At 40.7% G+C, this 25,332-nt stretch overlaps 1 protein-coding gene across 1 annotated transcript in view; it reads left to right on the top strand.

Moving 5' to 3' along the window:
• The window catches only part of atf7ip2 (activating transcription factor 7 interacting protein 2), a 39,034-nt gene extending 14,212 nt beyond the window's left edge, over positions 1–24,822 (top strand). The window contains exons 7-13 of the mRNA XM_068003753.1: positions 6,218–6,312; positions 8,318–8,412; positions 9,663–9,747; positions 13,435–13,509; positions 15,121–15,306; positions 17,987–18,072; positions 24,390–24,822. Of these exons, the coding sequence (XP_067859854.1) occupies positions 6,218–6,312; positions 8,318–8,412; positions 9,663–9,747; positions 13,435–13,509; positions 15,121–15,306; positions 17,987–18,072; positions 24,390–24,797 (1,030 nt within the window). The 3' untranslated portion in view covers positions 24,798–24,822. The remainder of the gene's footprint in view (positions 1–6,217; positions 6,313–8,317; positions 8,413–9,662; positions 9,748–13,434; positions 13,510–15,120; positions 15,307–17,986; positions 18,073–24,389) is intronic.
• Positions 24,823–25,332: the final 510 nt, after the last annotated feature.

The following is a 25,332-nucleotide window of genomic DNA, read 5'->3' as shown; positions in this document are numbered from 1 at the left end:
CCTTGGTATTCGATGGCATTACTATCACAGAGTCCCCCACCATCGACATACTAGGAGTCACCATTCACCAGAAACTCGACGGAACAGTCCTATAAATGCCATGGCTACTAGCGCAGGTTGGAGGCTGGGTATTCTGCGGCAAGTGGCTCACCTGACTCCCCAACGCTTCTCCACCTACAAGGCACAAATCAGGAGTGTGATGGAATACTCCCCACTTGTTGCAGCTGCACCCATCTAGGCAACACTGAAGAAGCTCAGCTATCCTGGACAAAGCTGTCCACTTGATCGGTACCCGATCCACTAGCTTAAACATCCACTCCCTCCACCACCACGTACCGTTGCAGCAGTGTGTACTATCTACAGGATGCACTGTACCAAGTCGCCAAGGCTTCTTCGGCAACACTTCCCAAACCTGTGACTTCCGCCAACTAGAAGGACAAGGGAAGCAGGTGCATAGGAACACCAATACCTCCAATTTCCCCTCCAAGTCGCACTTGGAAATATACTGTCATTCCTTCATTGTTGCCGGGTCAAAACCTTTGATCTCCCTACCTAACAGAATTATGGGAGTACCTTCATTATATGGGCTGCAATGGTTCAAGAAGAAGGCCCACCACCATCTTGTCAAGGGCAACTAGGGATGGGCAATAAATGCTGGTCTTGCCACGACACCCACATCCCGAAGAATGATTTTTTTTTTAAAAAGCCGGACTCCTGAAGTTCTCATCTCTGTCCTGCTCAGAAAAGCTGAGAGACGACCTCCTTCAAACGAGCTGTCTCTGCCACCAGTACCTGATGCTGTGCACTTGTGCTGGGTATTTCACTACGTGCAGAACCCTCTGGCTAATTATCTAACCCACGCAGAGTGCCAGTGTCTGTGCTGGTACTTTGGAGGGATGGAGTGCGTGACAGTATATCCTCTGGAGTATTGTCCTCCGAGATGTCATCTTCAGGAAGCTCGCCCTTCTGAGATGAGCCTAGAGGAAAGAGGCAAGAGTTAGGATGGCATTGAGACACTGGACAGTAGCAGCTGATAATCTTCAGAAGGCAGCTTGACGTTGTGAAGCTTGCTGAATATTTGCTGAAGTGAATGAAGGGTTACAAGTAATAACGCAGACACCCTGCTCAGATAAGCCGCTAGCCTCGCCTTCCCTGGTGCTCTTGGCTTTTCCTGGGCCACTAATCTCCGGGGTTTCGTATTCCTTTTTCGGTGAGGTCTTTGTCAGGTATTCTTTTTTTGGCATTATGTGCTGTTGTGCCCTGCAGAAAGAGAGGGCAAGTGTTAGTGAGTGGCTGTTTTAACAGGTAAGTGGAGATGAGTAGGACTTGTGCATACAGCGCATCTACCGAGAGCTGGAGAAGAAGCAAGCTGGGATGGGGAAGTGATTAATGGAAGGCCAAGTGTGTGGAATGTGAAGTGAGGCAGGAGTCCTGGGAAGGGTTGCAGGTTGTGCAGGTGCTAGGATGTGAGATGAGAATGATGTTAGTGTGTGGTGTGAAGAGAGCAAAGGAAGAGGTGATTGTGTTTGGAATGAGAAGAGAGAGATGTTGCAGAATGCCCTTGTGATTGTATGCTGATGGAGGGGAGGGAATTGTTGAGTGGTGGGGGAGGAGGAGGATGAATGGAGTGTTAGATGTTGAGAGAGATGAAGAGCTGTACTCGTGCTTGCTGTTCTTGAGGTCATTGAACCTCTTACTATTTTGAACCCTAGGTCCTGGGGTGATACTGCTGCCAGCTATTTCTGTCCAGGCCTGTTGGATAGTCATCCTAGGCATCTTCCTGCGCATGCTGGGCAACAATAACCCCCTCCTTGCCCTGACCACCTCCTACAGAACCTTCAGGGAGGCATCTGAAAGCCTGGGGACAGCCCTGTGACTGATTGCTGCCAAGAAAATTGTGTCCACGCCGTTACAGTGAAATTTTCTAGAAGGGAATCCAACCTCTCTACGAGGTGCGTTCCTGCTTTAGATAGGCCTTGGGCAGCCTGTCATAAAATCGTGCAGCGAGAAATAGGCAGGCTGCCCATTTCCCAACACGATCCAGGAGTTAAAATTGCACGGGCCTCACGCCGGCGATGGTCTGGGGGTTTGCCACTTGTTTCGCCCACCCGATTCCTGCCCCAAGTTAAAACTGGGGCTAATGTTTATGAAATTTATATACAGACTGAATATTCACTGAAAATGTCTAGTTTATAGTGCCATCTTGTGTTGATGGTGCAAGTTGCAGTCTCAAAGGAGTGAATTTCCTCAGAGCTTCTCCGTTCTGCCATTGTAACTTAAGTGGGAATTCGCCAGTGTCACCCACATCCAGAGAACAAAGAGAACATATTTGCTACAAACCTATTCTCATTGTTATATAACTGTGTGGTTTCTTGGTGGACATTTAGTAAAATGATCCAATTACAAATGTTCCAATGTTCCTATTAAAAGTTTTTTTTTCTATTTCTTTTTGGTTCTTTTCCCAAATGAATGACTGCCTGTATTAATGGAGAAAAAGTTTTGGATTCAAAAAAGATGCAATAAGTGGAAAAAAGCTTGTATTTTAAAGTGTATAAAATGAAAGTGTAGTCAGTTTTACATTAGGGAAATCAGTGCACATTATGGGAACTTTAATTGTAATTATACACATTGCTAATACCAATACTGGTTAAAAATAAACTGGTTATTCTTCTCATTGCTGTTTGAAACATTGCTGGCAGAGAATAACTGCTGCAATTGCCTACATAACAGTCACTGCACTTCAAAAACAATTAAGTGGTGCTCTTTGAGATGTTTCAACATAAGACCTATATAAATGCACGTATTTATTACTATAATTATCTACAAAAGTATAATTGGAATTAAATCAATATTTAGGGTACTTTTCATGTACATATTTGCAATTCACAGACTACATATCTGCTGGGCTGACAGAGTTCTACAACTGAAGGGTCATCTGCAGAATCATACTTGATGAAGTGGTACATCAGCCATAGTTGATATTTATGCTGTCTTCACAACATTAATGTACTACCTTTCAGAAGACTTGGTGAAAGTCTGAACAGCAACATTTTGGAACTGCAAAAGGATTTGTTGACTTCTAACCTGTGCGATGAACAGTTTAGCTAGAAAACCAACTTGCACCCAACCAAATTGTATAATGAAATACAATATTGCCATGTCTCTGTTTCATCTGTATGAAACCTGAGTGCATAGCCCCCAAGACTGAGTGCCCTAAAGTCTTGAAACACTGCTTTTTTTTTTCCTGCGTGTGTTGTGAAATATTAGGCTAGTATCTGTCCACTGTGGCTGATGTGTCACTATGCCTTTTTCAGATGATTCTACAGCTTTTATCCTGCTATTCAGGGTCGGGCATATGGTGGTTCCTTCCAAATGTATGATGTCCTACCACACAATGGTACAAGGTGTGGTGGTGTTTTTGAATGCTTTCAGTTCAGAACGTTCGGTGAGATTTCCTTCACCAACTATATCATCATCCTCTCTTGCTAGTCCCTTCTTGGAAATTATGGGACCTTCTCCAACAGACTCCAAGGACATGCAGGTAGAATAATCATCTGGAGGTATAAAAGAAGAATTATATTATGTTTTGTACTTTATACTGAAAATTCTATATTAAAACTGCAATCAGTTATATGCAGCATCATAGTTTAATTTTGAAGACTTTGCTATATGTATTTGGATCCGTTGTATTTTCTAAGCACTTTTTGAAAATACACACATCTTAGCACCATGTCCAATGCATGAACCACTAGCCACTTTTGGCTAATTGGGAATCAAGATGTGGCTAATTGTTTAATTTATTAATCAGAAATGCAATGAGTAATAGACACAGTCGTTGGGCATGTGATCTCAATACTTATATTTGCATGGCATATGCATGTATACATTAATGTGTGATTGGTAAGATGAAAAGCAGAGTGTGCAAATGCGTTTTGATCATTGAGTGCTTTTACTTCCTTGGTTACTGAATGGTGGTAGATGTTAATATACATGTGTGAAGTACATTTACCTGTATTGTGTGAGTGTATGTAAGGCATTTTTACCAAAATTAGTGCATGTGGCTAAAATGGTGTCACCACAGCCACACCTGCAGCTAGTCAGCAATTTCTACTGGACAACACTGCCTTAGAATCAGAGGTGTCTGAAGAGGGTTTGCCTTCCAGACTGAGGAGGTATAAAAGAAATGACTCTTTGTGAAAGTTAAATGTTGCTTTGGCATTTTATATTTTATTTCTTTACCATCAAACATACCCTTCATAAATAAAACTCTAACATGTAACACACACATTTGCAGTTATTTTGTTTTCTGCACTCCTCAGCATCATGAACACTTCATAAATGTTATTTCTCCACAAAGAAAGAACTTGCATTTATATAGCGCCTTTCAGGACATCCCAAAGTGCTTTACAGCCAATGCACTGCTTTTAAAGTGTAGTCACTGTTGTGTAATGAAACGTGTTTGCCAATTTGTGCACAGCAAGGTCCCAGAAATAGCAAATATACCTTGATACCCTTACCTAACAAAAATGAATCGATCTCAGTCTTAAAAGTTTCAATTGACCCAGGATCAATAGCCTTTTGGGGAAGAGTTCCAGATTTCCACTACCCTTTTGTGAAAAAATGCTTATTGATTTCGCTCCCAAATGGCCTAGTTCTAAGTTTAAGATTATGCCCCCTTGTTTTGCATCTCCCCCCACCACCACTACCACCAGAGGAAATGGTTTCTCTATATCTACCCTATAAAATCCCTTTTATCATTTTAAACACCTCATTTTCATCACTTCTCAATCGTCTAAATTCAAGGGAATACAAACCAAGTTTATACAACCTGTCGTCATAATTTAACCCGTTACGTTCCACTATCATTCTAGTGAACCTGCGCTGTACCCCCTCCAAGGCTTTGCTGAGATGCCGTTCCCAAAACTGAATGCAGTACTCCAGATGGGGCCTGAGCGTAGCTCTGAACAACTGAATCATCACTTCCTTACTTGTTTGTTTTCCAACCCCCTTGAGATAAAGGCCAATGTTCTATTAGCATTTTGATTGCTTTTTGTACCTGTGTATTGATTTTAATGATTTGTGTGCATGGACAGCTTAAAAAAAATCCTTTGCTCCTCCATGGCTTCTGGGTGTCTCACTTTTTAAAATATTGCGATTTTTCTTTCTACAATCCAAAGTGGATGACCTCACACTTCTCCACATTAAACTTCATCTCCCATGGTTTCGCCTGCTCACCTAGTTTGTCTATCTCCCTTTGTATCTTCCTGCTCCCATGTACACAACCTGCTATGCCTCCTAACTTAGTGTTATCTGAAAACTTGGATATACAACCCACTTTCCCTTCATCCAAATCATTTGTATGTATGGAGAAAAGCTGAGGCCCCAATACAGATCCCTGGAGAGCATCACTTGTCACATCCTGCCCAGTCAGAATATTCCCTTTACCTCTACTCTGTCGCCTATCTCCCAATAAGTTACCAACCCATGTCTACCTCAATTCCATCTGCTTTCATTTTTGCTAATATTCTCTTGTGCAGAACCTTATCATATGCCTTCTGAAATACCTTTTAGTGGTTGGCCTAGAAATTTGATGGCGTTGGGCAGGCTGTGTTCAGGAAAACTAGATTCACATGCAGCCTGACCAGCTATCCTTAAAGGAACTGCTGCAGAAAGCCACCAAAAAGTTGTTTTTAAAAAAAAAATACTTGCCTGAATGTGAAGCCAGGCGTGCTCCTCCTGGATCCACGTTAAAACCACGGGGCACCGCCAGCCACTGTTCAATTTCCCTCTTTGTTTTCCCCCACCCTCTCATCGCTGCCTCAATCCACTTCCCGATCACACTGCCTTGACCCCTCCTCCCCCTCCTGATAGCCTTCCTTCCTGGTCACCTCCCTCCCGATCAACTTCCCTTCCCCTTTAAGCACTTAGCTGAGTCTGCTACTGGTGACCCAGCAGGTGTCATTTACATGATCTTTCAACCCTATATATCTGCCAGATGAGCATACAAGCAAATTTTGTACATTAATTATTGTCATGCAACCTGTAATATACAAAAGAACACTCAAGGGTAGATTGATTTATATCAATAAAATGAAAATTGGGCAGGTGATCTGCTCCGCCAGATTTCCATCTAGGCGGTGAAGACAAAGATCTAATCTCTCTCTTGATAGGGATTAATGTTAACATTTATTCCTTTTTTCACAATTCTTCCTTTTAGAGCTCCAAAGCCTGTGCCGGAAAATGTAAAGCTTGCAAGGAATACTCCATTACCAAAGAATTTGGATACTGTAACTCCAAGTACAAATTACCATGGTAACTAACTTAAATAAGGCATCTCTTAATGTGGAGGTGGAATTTATTAGACTTGCATAATATTTCAGAGAATTGTAACAACCCATCACATTAAATTACTGATGCACGCTGCTGAGTTCCTGATCTCAGTCACATCGATGTGACTATGTAATGAGTGGAATTCAAGTGCTTCCCCACAGGAAAAAATAAGGGTGAGTGAGTTGGTGGCAACATGTCATAGCCTCTGGTTTCAGAAAGGTATTGATGAAGACCTTACAGTGAGCAGCCACATATAGATACACAAACACACCCTCCTGCTATGGGCAGTAAAGATGTATGGCTTAGATTACCAATACTGGGAAATAAAGCAGTGGAAAATTTTTTAAACAAGGCAGGTAGATTTCCTGCGGGGTTGCCCCTGATCTCACGCCATAACTTCAGCAGATAATCGGTTGAAGCAGTGTAAATGGCCATTTAAGCCGTTTCTCTGGGGTTTCCATCAAAAATCGGGAGAACTCCTGCAAAAATTATGGGCGGAAGTGCAACCTTCACTAAACATTAAACTGATGTGATATTGCACATATGGTGAGATTCTAATCTCAGCAAGGACACCTAGGGAGATGCTAAACAGAGATAAATGAAAGTAGGAATGAGTGGACCTGCATTTTTTTTTAAAATTAGGTCTATTATTCACTGGAGACAAATCGCATGATAGTGTCCCCAAAAAAAGTTTGTTCTCTGTAGCCTCACAAGCATTCTGAACATCTTGTGTGGGAAGCACATCCTCAAAGTATTTTTTCCCTGTTATTGACTGTAGAGTCTTACTGTTCCTCTCTTGTAATTAAAGTTATCCATTCTTTCCTGCTTCAGAATTGGTTCTTCATTCAGTTAGTAGCTGGTAGTTTTGTTCCAGTTTGCTCCTTTCTGATTCACTTGAAGAAATAGTTCAGGATCAGTAGGTTTTTGTTTCAGGAAAAATGTTGATTGATCGTTTGCTCCCCTGTCTTCACTGGGTTCTAAGGATTGAATTTCTGCATGGGTTCTCCAAATCGTCCACTGTAACTTAGGTGGAAGTACTGTGGATATTTTGGAGAACTGGTGTTTTACGCCATTTCTCTGAAGCTTCCACGGATCTTCCACCAATGTTACAGCAGACTATCAAAAGAACCCACGCAGAAATTCAACCCCTAAGTTCGACTCTACTATTGTGGGAATTGTTAGCCTGCTCACTCTCTCCTACAGCCAAAGAGAGCCTGAAGTCAGCCACTGATGGAGGCTCCAATACCCCAGTGACCAGTTAAATTATACATTTTAAATGTGTACTGTTAGATATAAAAAGAATTGGTGAATAAAACAATGACTTTAGAAGTTGCATCAATTGTCATTGAAGATGTATAACATATTACAGTACAAAGTAGTATAAAACCAGTACCACATTAAAGAGGAATCATAAAAATTTACAGCACAGAAGGAGGCCATTCAGCCATCATGTCTGTGTCAACCGAAAAAGAGCCATCCAGCCTAATCCCACTTTCCAGGAACTGTAGTCTATTGTTCCATCCCCCTAAATGTTATTCAGTGCTCCTGTTGTGACATCATTAAATTCAACTTAATTGATGACCTAAAGAATGAGTCCACCCCACAGTCTAACATGCTTATTCGTGACATCTTTGGAGTAAAACTTCATGATGACATGAGGTTATAAATTGGCAATATTAGTGGATGAATGCTTAATACATTTGACATTTGTCTCAAAAATAAACAGGTAATGTCTCCATTAAGATAGTAAATATAACAAAAAAGGAATGTCATGCAAACACATTTAAGCTCTCTTGAGGGCAGAGTCCTGCACAAAAACATCTTCTCAGACAGCTTCTATCCAGCAATTCTAAGCATAAAAGAGGTAATGGGGATACAAATAATATTTAAGATTTTGGGACAATTCAGTCAGCCATAATTAGACTATGTAAAGCCAGCATATACATTGGATGTTATATTACCTATCTTTTATCTTCTGTTACTACAGTTATTTCTTCAAAAACAACACAAAGAAATGAGGTGTCACCTGATGCTCTGACTTTACGACCTGATAATAAAGGACAAGTGGTTGATGCAAGACAGGTAGGTCAGGAATGTTTCTTTGCATTAAATATTTTGGTTTAATTACATTCATTTCCCAGAGAGTTACTAGTTAAGCACAACATACTTTAATACAAATTATATAAATCATGTAATGAATTAAGAACAGTATAAAAACTCACTGCTTGGTAAAGGCTGTCTGGAAGTAGATATTTAGCGCAGGACTAAAGTATTACTGATCTACTACTATTATGTTTAACCCAAATATGGTTATGCTACTTTAATTTTAAATACAGTTGTCTAAATTGAACAGTGCTATTATAATTCGAAAGTGACTTACCCAAGCATCTGTAGTAATAGACCTATATTGGTCAGTATAAAGTTATTAGCTATTTCACCCTCTCTAGCAAGTCCCTTGTAATTAATGAAATGCAATAGTGGTAGAGACTTCACAGCTGCAAGAGTGGAGTGCAAGTGTAAAAAGATTTGTGATTATCAAGATGAGGGCTGTCATCACCGGCACATAATATTTTGTCATTTCATGGCCACTTATGTCAGCATCAATTGCTCCTAGGTCAAGTACACTACAGCTCGGTTCGAGTAAATATCCCATCAACGTATCTTAGCCCCAACCTCAAGACACCCAATACTGTATCAGTATTACATTATCCATTTCCCATAGTAGCCATCTTAATGGCCTTTCTGAGTGAGATTACCAATTTAGTTCCAATTAAAGGAACTTCACACCCACTACAAATTGGTTTGAGACTGCTCAAAGCAAACACATTTCACATAGGACCCTAACAGCCAAAAAACAGTCTAGAGTGGATTTCAACTCAAACCCTAGAGGTGAACGGGCAGTGTGTTAACTTACCGTACCAATCAGTCCCCCAGAATTTTATTTTGAACACATTTTAACGCTATTCCTTGACCTTTGGTGCTTAAATTTGTATTAATGGGAGGGGGAAAATAGGAAGGACTGGAATGGAATATGAGGGTCCCTGTTTCTACCTGTGGACTAGGATATTTGATTCCTTGGAGTTAAGTTTGCTCATCTACCCTTTACAACTAATGATCTTGAATTTATAGTGTTGCTTGTAAACTTCAACTCTCACCTACTCAACAAAAAGACTGTAATAAAGGGAATATTAAGCACTTTTGACAGTTCTCCTGGGAGCTCTAAAATATGCAGCCAAATAATAAAAGCAGCAAAGGAATTGCTAAATCTAAGGTGTCCATAAATGCATCTGTAATGCATTTTGATTAACATACATAAATGTTTTCTTTTTCAGGGGAGTAATATGACAAGCAGTCAAATAGTAATTGACCTTACAGAAGATGATGAACAGTGTATTAACAATCAAAGTAGGAAAAGAGGTACTGCTGTCTTGTTTTATGATCCAAAGCAATAAATGAAAATAACTTGGTTATTGTGGGAATCTTGCCTTTTAAATTATTGGTGTATTTTAATGTGCAACATGTATAATTAATAAAATAAATCAATAAAAAGATGTGAATATTTAATGGTTATTCTGTTGTGTACAAGCAATCACCTATGGCATTGGACACAGGGAATCAAGAGAAAATGTAGTCTTCAGATGATGCTAGATTGGAGGGCGGATGCGCAGACAAAATTTAGTGCCCAATTCCAAGTCATACATTCTTCATAATTCACACCAAGTCCCGTTCACCCAACACCCCTGTGCTTGCTGACCTACATTGGCTCCCAGTCCGGCAACACCTCAATTTTAAAATTCTCACCCTTTTTGTTCAAATTTCTCAATGACGGCAAGCAAGAGATGACAATTCATTGAAACAGAAACAAAATAAAGAATTTTTATGCAGCAAGCGGTTACTCCCTCAGCACAGCCTCCTCCCTTCCCTATGCTAACATGATGTGGAGATGCCGGTGATGGACTGGGGTTGTAAAATTGTTTACAATATGCTAACATGGACCACGACAACTGGATCTACCCCCTCCCTTTCCAGACGCATTGAAATATCCCTTACCCTGGCACCAGGTAGACAATACGCCCTTCGGGACTCTCTATCATGGCTGCAGAGGATGCTATCAATCTCCCTAATTATTGACTCCCCTATAACTACTACATTTCTATTGTACTCCTTCCCCCTCCCCCTCCTTTGGTCAGCCCTCTGCTTCACTGTGCCTAGGTCAGCATTATACCTGTTGGATAGGACCAGTGTCTTCGGGATCGCCTCCTCTATCTCCCCTTGGTGGCCTCTACTCTATGGACGGACAGTCACAATCTCCCCTTCCTGCACCTGTGTTTTCCTCTGAATGTACTCTGGAGAAAACTATCCAGAAATTCCTCCCTCTTACGTGTCGGAGTGTCTCTAACTCGCACTCCAGTTCAAGGCGTCTGAGCTGGAGTATCTCAAGGCAGAGACATTTCCTGCACTTGGCAATCCGGGACAGTCTCACTGTCTACAAACTCCCACATATCACAGTCCCGACACATAGCCTGCACTGCCATTTCTATTTTTTTAATTCATTTATTTATTTATTTATGTAGTAATCTAATTCTAGATATAATAGAATTACTTGAGATCTAGATTATATTTATTAGATGGATTTAGCTTGATTTCAGATTAATTTGTAACTAATTCATCTTGTTTTTTGTTTATTAACGTCTTTGAGTATCCTCTTAGCTCCTATTTATTATTGATGTATACCAGATTTTTACTTAATGCAATTCGGATCCCACATTATAAATGTGGACATGTAAACTTTGCCATTGTAAATTCATAACAGAAGTAAGTTTTTGTAAACAAAGTGTACACAGACATAAGATATTTAGTATATAAAGTATATCTATTAATTTATTAAAAATGATGGCCTAGATTTTCCACTTCAACAGAATTAGGGCACATGTCTGGCAGGGCAGGAATTCCAAGCCCCTTCAAACATGCACCTGTGATCCCCCCCCAGCTCAACATCCAGCCACTGAGTCATTTGCATACTGGAGGCTTCCCCCTCCCCTGCCTCTGCCAGGGAGTCCTGTCAAATCGGTGCAGAATTTTGCTACAGCAGATCTTGGAGGGCAATTTAAGAAAAAAAAAATTGGAATTTACCTTTTGGGCCTGTATACTACTTCATTGTGAGAAAACATTGTATAGCCTTTACCATTCCCTCTGCTGACCTTAGAATGCTGGACGCCTTGGTCTAAAAGGCATCCCTTGCATCCAGCGTTCAACAAGCGCAACTTGCGATTGTATTTCCCTCATTTGCATATCATTTTATTATGTCCCCCCACATTTGGGTGGGTGTACTGAACAGTGCAGCAGAGAGCTTCCCTGACCAGTTTCCCTTCCAATTTGTCCCAAATCTGCTACAAAATCGGCCAGCAGCAGGCAGGAAATCTAAGCCACTGCATCTGGCAGGTGGCACACTACAGACATCAAACTTTGTTACAGATGAAAAATAATCTTCAAATACTGGGTGCTTCTGTACTGCAACCTGAAACTTATTATAATCTGCAAAATTCCCTGATCAAACAACAATTAAAAGCTGGGTGACCTCAGGCTACATTCCATATTGGAATTAGACTTGCTTGCCTTAAAGTAACAGGCCAACTTAAACAAAGTTCCACCTTTTACATCTGAATATTACATGATGGATTAATACTCTTGTCATTATAAAATCACAGAATAGTATAACACATAAGTAGGCCCTAGAACCAATCAAATCTGCCGATGTTTTTCTCCACATTTGGAGAGCTATGGTATAGTAACCGTTGTGTAAACATAACTTATGTTTCGACAGGACCGAGAACAGCTTGTTTTTGTTATTCAGGAGAGATTGGGAAAAGGGCATAGTATGGCAATATTAATGAAGAACTCTATTGCAACACTAGAACATAGGGTATTGCATCAAGACAGAATCCATATGGATCTAAGCCATCGTGCAGAGATGAGACAAAGGGGGAGATTTGTAGGCAGTTCAAAGAAATATGTAAGAATAACAGGTCAATAATAGTAAGGATAAAGGTAATGCATATGGTCAAAATTGGGAACTCATCCAAAACTGTTTCCTAAATCAGTGTATTTAGTCCAACAAGGAAGTAAGCATTGCTTTATTTAGCTTTGGGAAATCAATTGGGACAAATAACTGATGTGAGAGTCGGAGAACAATTGGGAAATACTGACCACGACATAGTTGGGTTGAATGTGAAAATCGAAAATGATAATGAGTCAAAAGAGTGCTGGACTGGATAAGTTTAGTGAGTTAAGAGATCTGGCCCAAATCAACTGGACAGAAAATTAGCAAACAGGGTGGTAGATTACCAGTGAGGAACCTTGAAATATGAGATGTATAAGAGTACAAAGTAGATATATTCCTATATGGCAAATAGTGGTAGATCAAAGAATGGAGTTCTGAATCAAAAGCAAAATACTGCGGATGCTGGAAATCTGAAATAAAAACAGAAAATGCTGGAGAAGTTCAGCAAGTCAGGCAGCTTCTGTGGAGAAAGAAAGAGTTAACGTTTCAGGTCAAAGACCTTTTGTCAGATAGAGTTCTGAAGATAGCTAGAGAGATTAAAACAAAACTGAAACTTAAAAGGGAGGCAAATGAAGCAACTAAGGAAAGCAATGCTGAAGAAAATCATGAGGAATGTAGAAAGTGTAGAGGTATGGTGATAAGGGTGATTAGAGTTGCTAATGGGGAATATGAAAAAAGGCTAGCAGATAATATGAAACGAAATAGTAATGGTTTTTAGAAGCATATTAAAAGTAAGAGTCATGAGCACAAATAGGACCCCTCAGAGGTGAAAATGGAATCTAGTTGTGGAAGATGAAAGTATAATGAGATTTTAAATATGTATTTTGTACTAGTTTTGATATGATGGTGGAAGCGAGTTTGTAGATGTATCGGAGAAATGTGAAACAATTGTTATAAATAACTGTGGAAAAGGTATTGGTTCTGAAAAATTAGCAGAACTAAAAGTGGATAGGTCATGGGATACAGATGGCATGCACCCCAGGCTTTTGAAGGTGGTCAGAAAGGAGATAGTGGAGATTCACCAGTTTTTCATTCCTCCTCAGATATGCAAATTGTTCCAGCCAAAAATCCAGATGGGCACTGTAGCATCCCTGTCGGAAGCTTACTATGGGGCACAGGTATTTATAACCATAATCACCTCGGGGTCTGTTCATGACTTGATGCAAAAAAGGCAGATGGTGAGGAATTAGTAGATGAAAAAATTAATGACCAATTGCACATGTAATGGGAAATTGCTTTTTAGCTTACAAAGCCACACATCATTCATGAACCACAAAAATGGACTTCTGCATTAAGAAATGTAATAATATAAACAGATAACCCACAATTGCGAAGAATGTGCGTATGTGTATGTATTTATGTGAAAGTCTCACTATAGCACAATACCAAGTGTCATAATTACTGTAACAATTTCCCATCATACTTTGGTCTTACTCCAATTCACTGTGTGCAATTCCCTTAGGAGACCTGACAAAATGATATGTACACAAACCACCCCTTTTATACAATTTCCAGCATTCATTTATTTCTATCATCAAAATGAAAGTTTTTCATTCAGTTTAATCTTGCTATTAATTGCTGTAAAATGATTGTTAATTCCTCGTTTACAATTGCCAATGAGACAATGTGAGAAAAAATTAGCAATTTAGGTTAGAATTTCATCTGGGGTCTCATTAGCATTTTATGTGCAAGCTGCCAGCGCCTGTCGCGCCTCCACGGTCAGCTCACACATTGCAGGTCACAAATGTGGCCCAAAGGTAAGTCCCGGGAGGGAGGTTTGGAAGGGGCTACAGTAAAAGAGCTGATTGTGACAAATGGAGTTTGGGGAGCACTCCTCCTGGCTCCACAGGAAGGTGTTTTTTAAAAAAAAAACTTACCTTTTTAATTAGCGACCGCAGGGGCCGCTGAAGAATCGAGAGTGGGGCAGTCCCAGCACGTGCCCTGCTCATCAGAAACAAACTTTGTAAAGGGATCCTTCAACAGTGTTGGGCCTCAAATTAACATATGCAAGGGGGCTAACACCTGTTTTAGGTGGCCGCCGGTAATGACTAAAATATGGGCCCGACGAATTCAGCAATGGCACAGATTGGGTGCAGGCCATCCCACTGGTAAATGGGTCAGTGTTGCGCCCATTTAACACTCAAAACCGGCCCACTGCATACCAATTTCTACCTCTTTGTCTCTTGCTCACATCTATAAACAATTTTATTCCATTTGAAATAGAAGAAACCAACTGTAAATTTCTTCTTTTCTGAATGGGCTTTAAATTTGGAATTTTCAACAGAGTACATGCTAGAAGACCACACATACTGAATTCACAGCAGAGAAATAAATAAAAGAAATATCATTACTCTTCCAATCGCATCTTTTTTGTAGGTGAAGAGAAGTCTTTCTAAAATCACCAGGGAGAAATTGAGCTAGCTTGAGAGATTGGTTGATGGTCATTACTGCTGGGTAAGAATTAAATGTTAATCTTACCACTCAGTAAAATCCAGGCCTTGGTGTCTTGCACACCACAATATCTGTTACCAGTAAGGCCCCAAATGGTATTTAAGCTGTGATTTTGCAATGAAAGTACATAGTGACCAAGTCTAAAAAGAAAGTTGGCACATTACTAAAATGTTTGAGAACGCATATTTTAAGTAATTAACAATCAATTCCCGAATGTAAGCCATATTGTTGATTTATTTTCTAAATTCATTAATATTTTCATGCTCTCTCCTTCTCAGAATCCCAGATCCAGACTGCTGTTATTACTACAGACGCTCAGCAATCAATCACTCAATCAGCCAATGAGATTGATGTCTATTCTGTACAGACGTCACGTGTTTCTGAAGCTCAGCCAGCCAAGACGCAAATCAGTACAACTACTGTACAACTATCACAAACTGAGATTGTGCAGATATTTTCAATAGGTTGGTGAATCTTTGATTTATAACACTGCAGAGAACTGCTAGTGGAAACAATTAGTATGGCGTGACCTCACACTGACAAGGTGGTAGCACAAAGCAATTCCAATCCAATTTTTGTTGACTACAAGGACTTTATTTGCTCTCCTAACTGAAGACATAACACAAGTGTTATAAACTTAATACATTCAGCAGTGTCAGCATCTTCACTTGTGAGGCTGACTATAACTCACTCATGAGTTATCTAACCAGACTCATTTTTGGAGATGTGTGTCTAAATGTAGTGGTTGAATAATGTCTAGCGGTGTTTTTCTTAACTCGTTAGGTGTTCAATTAATTATTCATTTTCTGGATTGCATAGTAATTCATGGAAAGCAAGTGAGAAAAATGTTCTAATTTTTCTACGAATAGCCAACCACATGATCTACTGTTATGTTCTACAGTCTCTTGGTGGTTGAAATCATGCTGTGCAATATTATTAACAAATGTGTTGATATGAAACTTCTGTCTAATATTTTAACAAAGGCATTGACCTGTTTAAAAGAAATGAGTCAACATTTTTGTTAAAATAGCAGACAGAAATTTCATAACGTATTAACATTAATTACCGATATTGCAGCGTGCAATTTCATCACTTCAAAATGTTTTAGGACCATTGTTGATGATGCAAAATTGCATAATTAAATATGTACAGCACAGAGTATGCGCTGCAACTTGGTCATATAGTACACCCTTTTGCACTGAGCCGAGCAATACGTTCCCTGCATCAAAACCTCCCCTAGTCTTTGGCAGCACAGCTCCTGATTTGCTGGGAAGCCTCCAAGCTGTTCACTTCAGAACTCTACTGCTTAAAGCTAGGTTGCCGTATATCTGAAACATGTATTTTGATTGCTGTTTTGGCTTGCTAAACTGAACTTTGTGCATTATAGTTAGTGTAGAATGAAAAAGGAGAACTGACTCAGACTGATGCACAGCTAGGTAGAATGGTGCATAAAGGAGTGATTGGCAAGGATTTCTGCTAAAAGAAGCTTTTGAGCCTTTGCATTAACTGTTTTGTGGTCCTACATTGGCCCCATGTCAACACAATGGCCCAAATATCCCCTGCATTCATTGCCATCCCTACATATTAGCTCCTAGCAACAATATTAGTATGTCCCTTCTGTCCAAAAAATCCTCAACCATTCCAGCGAAGGTGCAAGCAGTTTATTTCGCTACTACGCATGTTTGTTCACAAATACTTGCTCTAATAGTATGGTGTGTGTGCCGTCTCAGTAGGATGAGCAAGTGTGGTGGCAAACTGCTGCTCCTCAATGGGATCCTCATGACCAACCAATGATTGCCCTATTTCTGCTGGGTTATCAGATGACCCTGCCATTACTTCTAGCATCTCAGCATCTGTGCTGGCTGACTAGCTGCTTTTGCTCTCTACCTGCCTCTTCTGCATTCCTCAGCGGGCTGGCTCGCTGGGGCAATGTGCCATCACCCTGAGAAGTCAAGCCCTCAAATGTTTCCCTTCCTACAATACCTAGCTGTTGGATCACCAGGGATCTGTGCGGGACAGACCCATGGCCACCACTAAAGAACATGAAATTATTACGGTCCTCTCAAGCCAATCCTCTGGCTTCTTTAAACCAGAAGGAAGAGCCTCCTGTAAGTTGGAGTCCAAAGTCTCAATTACAGCAGACAGCATTGGTTAGCAAACCCGTTGCAGTGATTTGACATTTTGTTCTTAGGGGCTCCCCAAAAGACGCCCCAGAGTTGTCACTCCCTCCATTGCTGCCCTGCAGGTTCCCAAGACACCCTCAGGTGCTGTATAGATGTCAAGAGAAGCATTGCAGAATTCTGTGCCATTCTCATGATTCATGAAGAGCTTTTGCTGATTGATCAGTACAGCCTAGGATGCAGCTCTGCTAAGGTAGCTGTGGGTCCTGTAGCAGCTATCCCTTTGGGTCTAATCCTCCTTTTCTCCTGTTGTTGTTCATCTGCTGCCACCACCTCCTCGCTGATGCTTGATACTTCACCAGGTGTTCCTGCCGTACTCCTCCCAGTGGATTTTTCTTTGGCATTACAGGGTCTGGAGTGCTTGATGGGTGCTCATGTGATGAAACTGTTTCCTCTTCTTCCTCCTGCCAGAATCCTCATATTTGGGAGAGCCTCACACAAAGAAAAGGGAACATGTGTTAACAGGGTATGAGGCTAATGTCTGTGCACAAAGTAACAAGGACCAAATGATTCCATGCCACAGAGGGGCCAATGTGGCAACCTGTTAACCACTGAGTGCAAAATGCTACCAAGAGGAAGTTGAAGTGAAGCATTACCTTGGGCTGGTACAAAGCCACCAAGCTCTCCCTCGTCCACTTCTTCAATGTCGTCCTCCCCAATTATCTGGACTGTCCATTCCCCATGTCATTTGAGAGGGCACAGGTTAGGTTGGCTGCCGCCTGGTGCTATTCTATCGTGAAGGCTGTAGTCAACCTTCTACTGTAAAAACAGAGTAAATTGGGAATTTTTGCACTGGCGTTGGAGAAAATGCAATCCCTTTTTAACCTAATTTAAACTTTTTTTAAATGTTTAATCCTAAGATAACTTCAGCCCTCAAATGCTTAAATATCTATTTAACAGCCCAAAATAAAACACACTAATAAAAATCAGCCACTGCAAGCAGTAAATATGCCTGTTTGTTTAGGTGGATCAATGAGAGGAAATAATGTGATGACTGAGAATCTGAAGCAGGTTGACCCTAAAACGGATCAACAACCACAACATTCTCAGGCAAGTATTCTGTGAAAACCTTTATGTATGTTTGTATTACCAGCATTTAGTAACATATCCAGGTTATGAACTGTATATACAATAGTGTATATACAGTATCATCACTTATCAACCCAAACAGGAAAATCACAGGCATGCTTGTCTCTTTTTTAAGATAATTTAAGAACACATGACCTTTTCTTACTGCACTATACAAGACTATCTCCAGGCAACATGTTCAGTTATTTTTCTCCAAAGAAGTCTTTCTGAACATTACTGCATATTTTTGTTAGCATATGACAACCCAATTCTATTGTTTTATAACCATCTAACAGAGTCATACAGCTTAAAACCATCAAGCCCTAAATTCTTTTTCAATCACTCTGCCCCCATTGACGTCCCCTAAATCACTATCACTTTGAGCTTCCCAGATTTCTCAAAAGGGATAAAATATAAGAGCTTATAGCATCTGTCTTCACTCATCTGAACAAGAACTGGTGGTCACAAAGTCAACAAAGAAGTTACCTTACTGGATTAAAGTCCAGTGGTCAGATAACAAACAGACCCTCTTCCAGTGGCACTTCTAAGAGGAAGAAAGTCCTACATTGAGGACCTAATATCCTTTCAAGAAAGGAGGGAGAGAGAAAACAGGGAACTACAGACCAATTAGCGTGACATCAGTCACGGGAAAATGCTGAAATCCATTATTAAGGAAGTGGTAGCAGGGCACTTAGAACATCATAATATGATTACGCAGAGTCAACATGGTTTCATGAAAGGGAAATCGTGTTTGACAAATTTATTAGTTTTTTGAGGATGTAACTAGCAGGATAGATAAAAGGGAACCAGTGGATGTAGTATATTTGGATTTTCAAAAGGCATTCAGTAAGGTGCCACATAAAAGGTTGTTACGCAAGGTTGGGGGTGATATATTAGCATGGATAGAGGACTGGGTAACAGACAGGTTGGTAGGCTGTAACTAGTGGAGTGCCGCAAGGATCAGTGCTTGGGCCTCAACTATTTACAATCTATATTAATGACTTAGGTGAAGGGACCGAGTGTAATGTATCCAAATTTGCTGTCGATACAAAGCTAGGTGGGAAAGTAAGCTGTGAGGAGGACACAAAGAGTCTGCAAAGAGATATAGACGGGTTAGGTGAGTGGGCAAGAAGGTGGCAAATGGAGTATAATGTGGGGAAATGTGAGGTTATTCACATTGGTAGGAAGAATTGAAAAACAGAATATTTTTTAAATGGTGAGAAACTATTAAATGTTGGTATTCAGAGAGATTTGGGTGTCCTTGTACAAGAAACACAAAAAGTTAGCATGCAGGTACAGCAAGCAATAAGGAAAGCAAATGGCATGTTGGCCTTTATTGCAAGGGGTTTGGAGTACAAGAGTAAGGAAGTCTTACTACAATTGTACAGGGCTTTGGTGAGACCTCAACTGTTTACAGTTTTGGTCTCCTTATCTAAGGAAGGATATACTTGCCTTAGAAGCGGTGCAACGAAGGTTCACTAGATAGGACAACCCTCTCATCCCAGGAATCTATGAGGAGAGATTGAGTAGAATGGGCCTATACTTTCTGGAGTTTAGAAGAATGAGAGGTGATCTCATTGAAACATACAAGAGTCTGAGGGGGCTTGACAGGGTAGATGCTGAGAGGTTGTTTCCCATGGCTGGAGAGTCTATAACTAGGGGGCATTGTCTTAGGATAAGGGGTCAACCATTTAAGAGTGAGATGAGGAGGAATTTCTTCACACAGAGGGTTATGAATCTTTGGAATTCTCTATCCCAGAGGGCTTTGGATGCTGAGCCGTTGAATATGTTCAAGGCTGAGATAGATAGATTTTTAGACTCTGAGGGAATCAAGGGATATGGGGATCGAGCAGGAAAGTGGAGTTGAGGTCAAAGATCAGCCATGATCTTATTGAATAGCGGAGCAGGCTTGAGGGGCCGTATGGCATACTCCTGCTCCTATTTCTTATGTTAACATTACGTTTAACCCTCCAAGCTGGACTGCTGTGGAGACAATTTCAACGTGGCGGTGCCAAAGTGCAGTATAATACAGGTCACACTGGCACAAATCTCCAAGAAATGAATTTGCTTTGCAGCACATGCACATATCTGCACCCAGTGCAAAGCTGTTTTGTTTTTAAATGAAGTGAATCTCCAAATGAATGTGTTAAGGATTACACCACCATATAAAGTGTTCTGCTCAAAGGTAGACTTTAATTTCACAGAGCAAATTTTTTGGCACTGCATAAGAATCATGTTAAAAGGTGCTTCACAGATGCATAATCAGACAAAAGTGGATGCCAAGCCAAAAAAGGAAATATTAGAAAGGCTGACTACAAGCTTGGACAGAAGGATCTTAAAGGAGGAGGGAGAGGTTTAGGGAAGGAAGTCCAGAGCTTGGAGCCTAAGGTAGCTGTTGGCATAGCCACTAAAGGTGGTGTGAAGGGAAGGAGAGATGCACAAAAGGACAGAGTCGAGGAATGGAGAGTTCCGGGTGGGGTGGGGGGGGAGTTGCAGAGATAAGGTGGAACAAGGAAATATAGGGAACGAAAGGACGAGGGGTGGCAGAATTGATTAAGGAGAATATTGCAGTGCTGGAGAAAAAGGATGTCCTAGAGGGGTCAAGGACAGAATCTATTTGGTTAGAGTTAAGAAGCAATAGAGGTGCCATTACACTAGGTGTATTCTATCGCCCACCAACTATTGGGAAGGATCTAAAGGAGCAAATTTGCAGGGAAATTAGAGAGAGTTGCAAAAGCCATAGAGTAGTAATAATGGGGGACTTCATCTATCCTAATATCGACTGGGAGAGTAGTAATATAAGGGGAAAAGAGCGGGAGGAATTCTTGAAGTTTTGAATTTCAGGAGAACTTTCTTGCCCAGTACAATTCCAGCCCAACGAGGAAGGAGGCATTGTTGGATTTGGTTCTGGGGAATGAGGTGGGCCAAGTGGAGCAAATGTCAGTGGGGGAACATTTAGGGAACAGCGACCATTGTATCATAAGATTTAGAATAGCTATGGAAAAGGACATACACCTCTCTAAAGTAAAAATACTCAATTGGAGGAGGGCCAATTTCAGTGGGGTGAGAACATATCTGGCCCAGGTAAAGGTAGGGCAACTAAAGCCAGAGCTTCCTGGATGACAAGAGACAGAGAGTAGTATGAAGCAGAAAAAAGGGGTGTATGACAGATGTCCGGTTGATAACACAAGTGAGAACCAGGCTGAACATAGAAATTTCAGAGGGGAAGTGAAAAAGGGAATAAGAGGGGCAAAGAGGAGTATGAGAATAGACTGGCGACCAACATAAAAGGGAATCCAAAAGTCTTCTACAGGCATGTAAACAGTAAACGGGTAGTAAGAGGAGGGGTGGAGCCGATTAGGGACCAAAAAGGAGATCTGCTCATGGAGGCAGAAGGCATGGCTGAGGTACTAAATGAGTACTTTGCATCTGTCTTTACCAAGGAAGAAGATGCTGCCAGAGTCTCAGTGAAGGAAGGTGTAGTTGAGGTAATGGATGGGCTAAAAATTGATAAAGGGGAGTACTGGAAAGGCTGGCTGTATTTAAAGTAGATAAGTCACCAGGTCTGGATAGGATGCATCCTAGGTTGCTGAGGGAAGTAAGGGTGGAAATTGTGGAGGTACTAGCCATTATCTTCAAACATCCAAAGATACGGGGGTGGTGCCACAGGACTGGAGAATTGCAAATGTTACACCCTTGTTCAAAAAAGGGTGTAAGGATAAACCCAGCAACTACAGGCCAGTTAGTTTAACCTCGGTGTTGGCGAAACATTTAGAAATGATAATCCGGGACAGAATTAGCAATCATTTGGACATTGTGGATTGATTTGGGAAAGCCAGCACGGATGTGTTAAAGGCAAATCGTGTTTAACTAACTTGATAGAGTTTTTTGATGAGGTAATAGAGAGGGTTGATGAGGGCAATGCAGTTGATGTGGTGTATATGGACTTTCAAAAGGTGTTTGATACAGTGCCGAATAATAGGCTTGTCATCAGATTGAAGCCTATGGGATAAGAGGGGCAGTAGCAGCATGGATACAGAATTGGCTAAGTAACAGGAAAGAGAGCTGTGATGAACGGCTGTTTTTCGGACTGGAGGGAGGTGTACAGTGATGTTCCCCAGGGATCAGTACTAGGACACTGCTTTTCTTGATCTATATTAATGACTTGGGTGTACAGGGCACAATTTCCAAATTTGCAGATGACACAAAACTTGGAAGTGTAGTGAACAGTGAGGAGGATAGTGATAGACTTCAAGAGGATATAGACGGGCTGGTGGCATGGGCACATGGCGGATGAAATTTAACGCAGAGAAATGCGAAGTGATACATTTCGGTAGAAAGAATGAGGCGAGGCAATATAAACTAAAGGGCACAATTCTAAAAGGGATACAGGAACAGAGAGATCTGGGGGTATATGCACACAAATTGTTGAAGGTGGTAGGGAAGGTTGGGAAAGCGGTTAAAAAAGCATACAGGTTCCTGGGCTTTATGAATATAGAAGCATAGAGTACAAAAGCAAGGAAGTCATGATAAACCTTTATAAAACACTGGTTCAGCCACAACTGGAGTATTGGGTCCAGTTGTGGCTTTAGGAAAGATGTGAAGGCCTTAGAGAGGGTGCAGAAGAGATTTACTAGAATGATTCCAGGGATGAGGGACTTTTTTTACATGAATAGACTGGAGAAGCTGGGGTTGTTCTCCTCGGAACAGAGAAGGCTGAGAGGAGATTTGATAGAGGTATTCAAAATCATGAAGGGTCTAGACAGAGTAGATAGAGAGAAACTGTTGCCATTGACGGATGGATCGAGAACCAGAGGACATAGATTTAAGGTGATTAGCAAAAGAACCAAAGGTGACATGAGGAAAAACTTTTTCACACAGTGAGCGGTTAGGATCTGGAATGCACTGCCTGAGGAGGTGGTGGGGGCAGATTCAATCTTGGCCTTCAAAAGGGAACTGGATAAGTACTCGAAAGGAAAAATTTTGCAGGGCTACGGGGATAGGGTGGGGGAGTGGGACCAGCTGGATCGCGCTTGCATAGAGCCAACGCAGACTCGATGGGCCGATTGGCCTCCTTCCGTGCTGTAATCTTTCTGTGATTCTATGAGAATAACATTTATATAGTAGTTAAACTTAGTTAGCTCCTGTAAAAAGCATTAAAATAGTTTGCAGCTTCTATGCTGTAATTAATGTTCTTATATAGCATTTTTTTTTCCTTTTGCTCACTAACTTTTTTGGAGGTTGTGGACAGTCTCTGATTTGAAAACAAACAGGCTGATAAATACCTTTTGAAACTGACTGTACCTTTGTGAATTTTAGAAGGATTTGCTGACAGGGTTAGATGAAGAGGGACGGGAGGAGGCTCGTGCGGAGCATAAACACCAGCATAGACCAGTTGGGCAGAATGACCTGATTCTGTGCTGTGGACTATATGTAACTATGTATATAACTGTCTGTTATCAATCACATTTGAACAAAACTCACAATGTTTATATATCAGTTGGTTTGGCTCCCCCTTCAACCCATTTCAATGAAACTGATTAATTATTGCACTATAATGTGATCAAATGAGCTGGAATATTCTTCTGTGATTGAAGCTGGTTTTCACCCCGCATACACCATGGCAGACTTAAGCCGGTATCAAGCTATACTTCAGACAGAAATGCTTCACTTTTATCACTCTGTCATAGAGCTAACATGGACATTGTCTTCTCCTCTCCCAGAAAGATGCTGAATAGAGGATGGGAGTAACTATTTGTATCAATATGTATATACAGATCTGGCTCAAATGTAAATTGGATCTTTTTTAATATCTTAAATGCATAGGTAGCACCTGACCTAAGCATTGGCACATCAATCGTCTTGTGCCCACAGTTCCTTGCTCTTGCTGCACTTAAAGAAATGAGAGGCTCTGAAATTAGAGGCTCAGGTGTTGAAATTCAAGGACGGTCCTCCTGGCCTCTCGTTATAACTCCGGTGGGAGACCGGAAGAATCTCCACAGAATTTCACTGCCAAAGTGTCAAATGAGCATGAAAAAGGAAAGCTGGGAGGGAAGGTAAACTTTGACAGTTGTTGGACATGTAGCAATGGGTCACAGAGGCAGGTACCAGATCACCCTCTCAGCCGGTAAATGATGCATGATATTTGAGGTAAACTAAAAGACAGGAGAAAAATGTTTTTTTTAAATAAGGAGTATTAAATATTATATGTATTTTCAAAGGGATATGATTAAAATACTGCATACAAGAAAGCTTGTAAATTTAAGGAGAGAATAACTTTATAATTCTATATTATGAAGGTTCCTATTCAATCTGTGCATCCTGTTCCACTACCTGAGACACCAACATCATCAGATCTACCTTCTGAAGCTGATAATACAAGTCCTCCTCAGAAGCCTGAACTAAACCTGGCACAAGTGAAAAAACCAAAAGGAATTGCACTCTCTTGGAATGTTACAGATGTTGGACAGACATGTGCCCCTGTACACTGTTACCAGTTGTATGCATACCATGAAGACCCCAGTTTGAAGTGCCCATCACAATGGAAGATAATTGGAGAAATAAAAGCCCTTCCTCTTCCAATGGCTTGTACTTTGACTCAGTTTGTACTTGGAAGCAAATATTATTTTACAGTTAGAGCAAAGGACATTTATGGGCGTTTTGGCCCTTTTTGTGAACCACAAGCTATTTGTTTACTGGAATCCTAAAGACTATACAGAAGAAATTTATATTAAAAGACATTGATTGTTGCATTACAAAGCCTTGTTTAAACTGTGGTCTTCATTTGTAAACTGCTGACAATTAATTATGCAATTAAGATAAAAACGATAGTAATTCTAGCTTACTGTGACAATAGTTCTTGAAGGATTCATATTTAATTTCCAAGAGAATCTTGGCCTGGTTCTAAATCTAAGTTTATGAAAAGGTTAGTAAACGGGCCAGTGTGTTTAGATATTTGCCATTGTGGTATTCATTTTTGAATAGAAGTAAATTCAAAATCGGGTCTGGATCTTAAACACAATGCAATGTCAAAAGGGTTCGATACCCACTGTGAGCTTGAAATGTAGCTTCCAGTTCTTAGTTAAATATTACTGCTACTTTAGCCCTTTTCTAAGTTATAAGCATAAGTTGAAGAATGCCGAAACAAGAGAATATTTCCCTTTTTAACTTGTGACCTATTAATTCTCCATAATTGTGTTTATTCAGTGATCAAGGGTCAAACTCCTATGACAATATTTAAAT

This window comes from Heptranchias perlo, chromosome 22 (assembly GCF_035084215.1).
Source record: "Heptranchias perlo isolate sHepPer1 chromosome 22, sHepPer1.hap1, whole genome shotgun sequence".
Taxonomy (NCBI): Eukaryota; Metazoa; Chordata; class Chondrichthyes; order Hexanchiformes; family Hexanchidae; genus Heptranchias; species Heptranchias perlo.
This window is presented reverse-complemented; position numbering and strand designations above follow the sequence as displayed.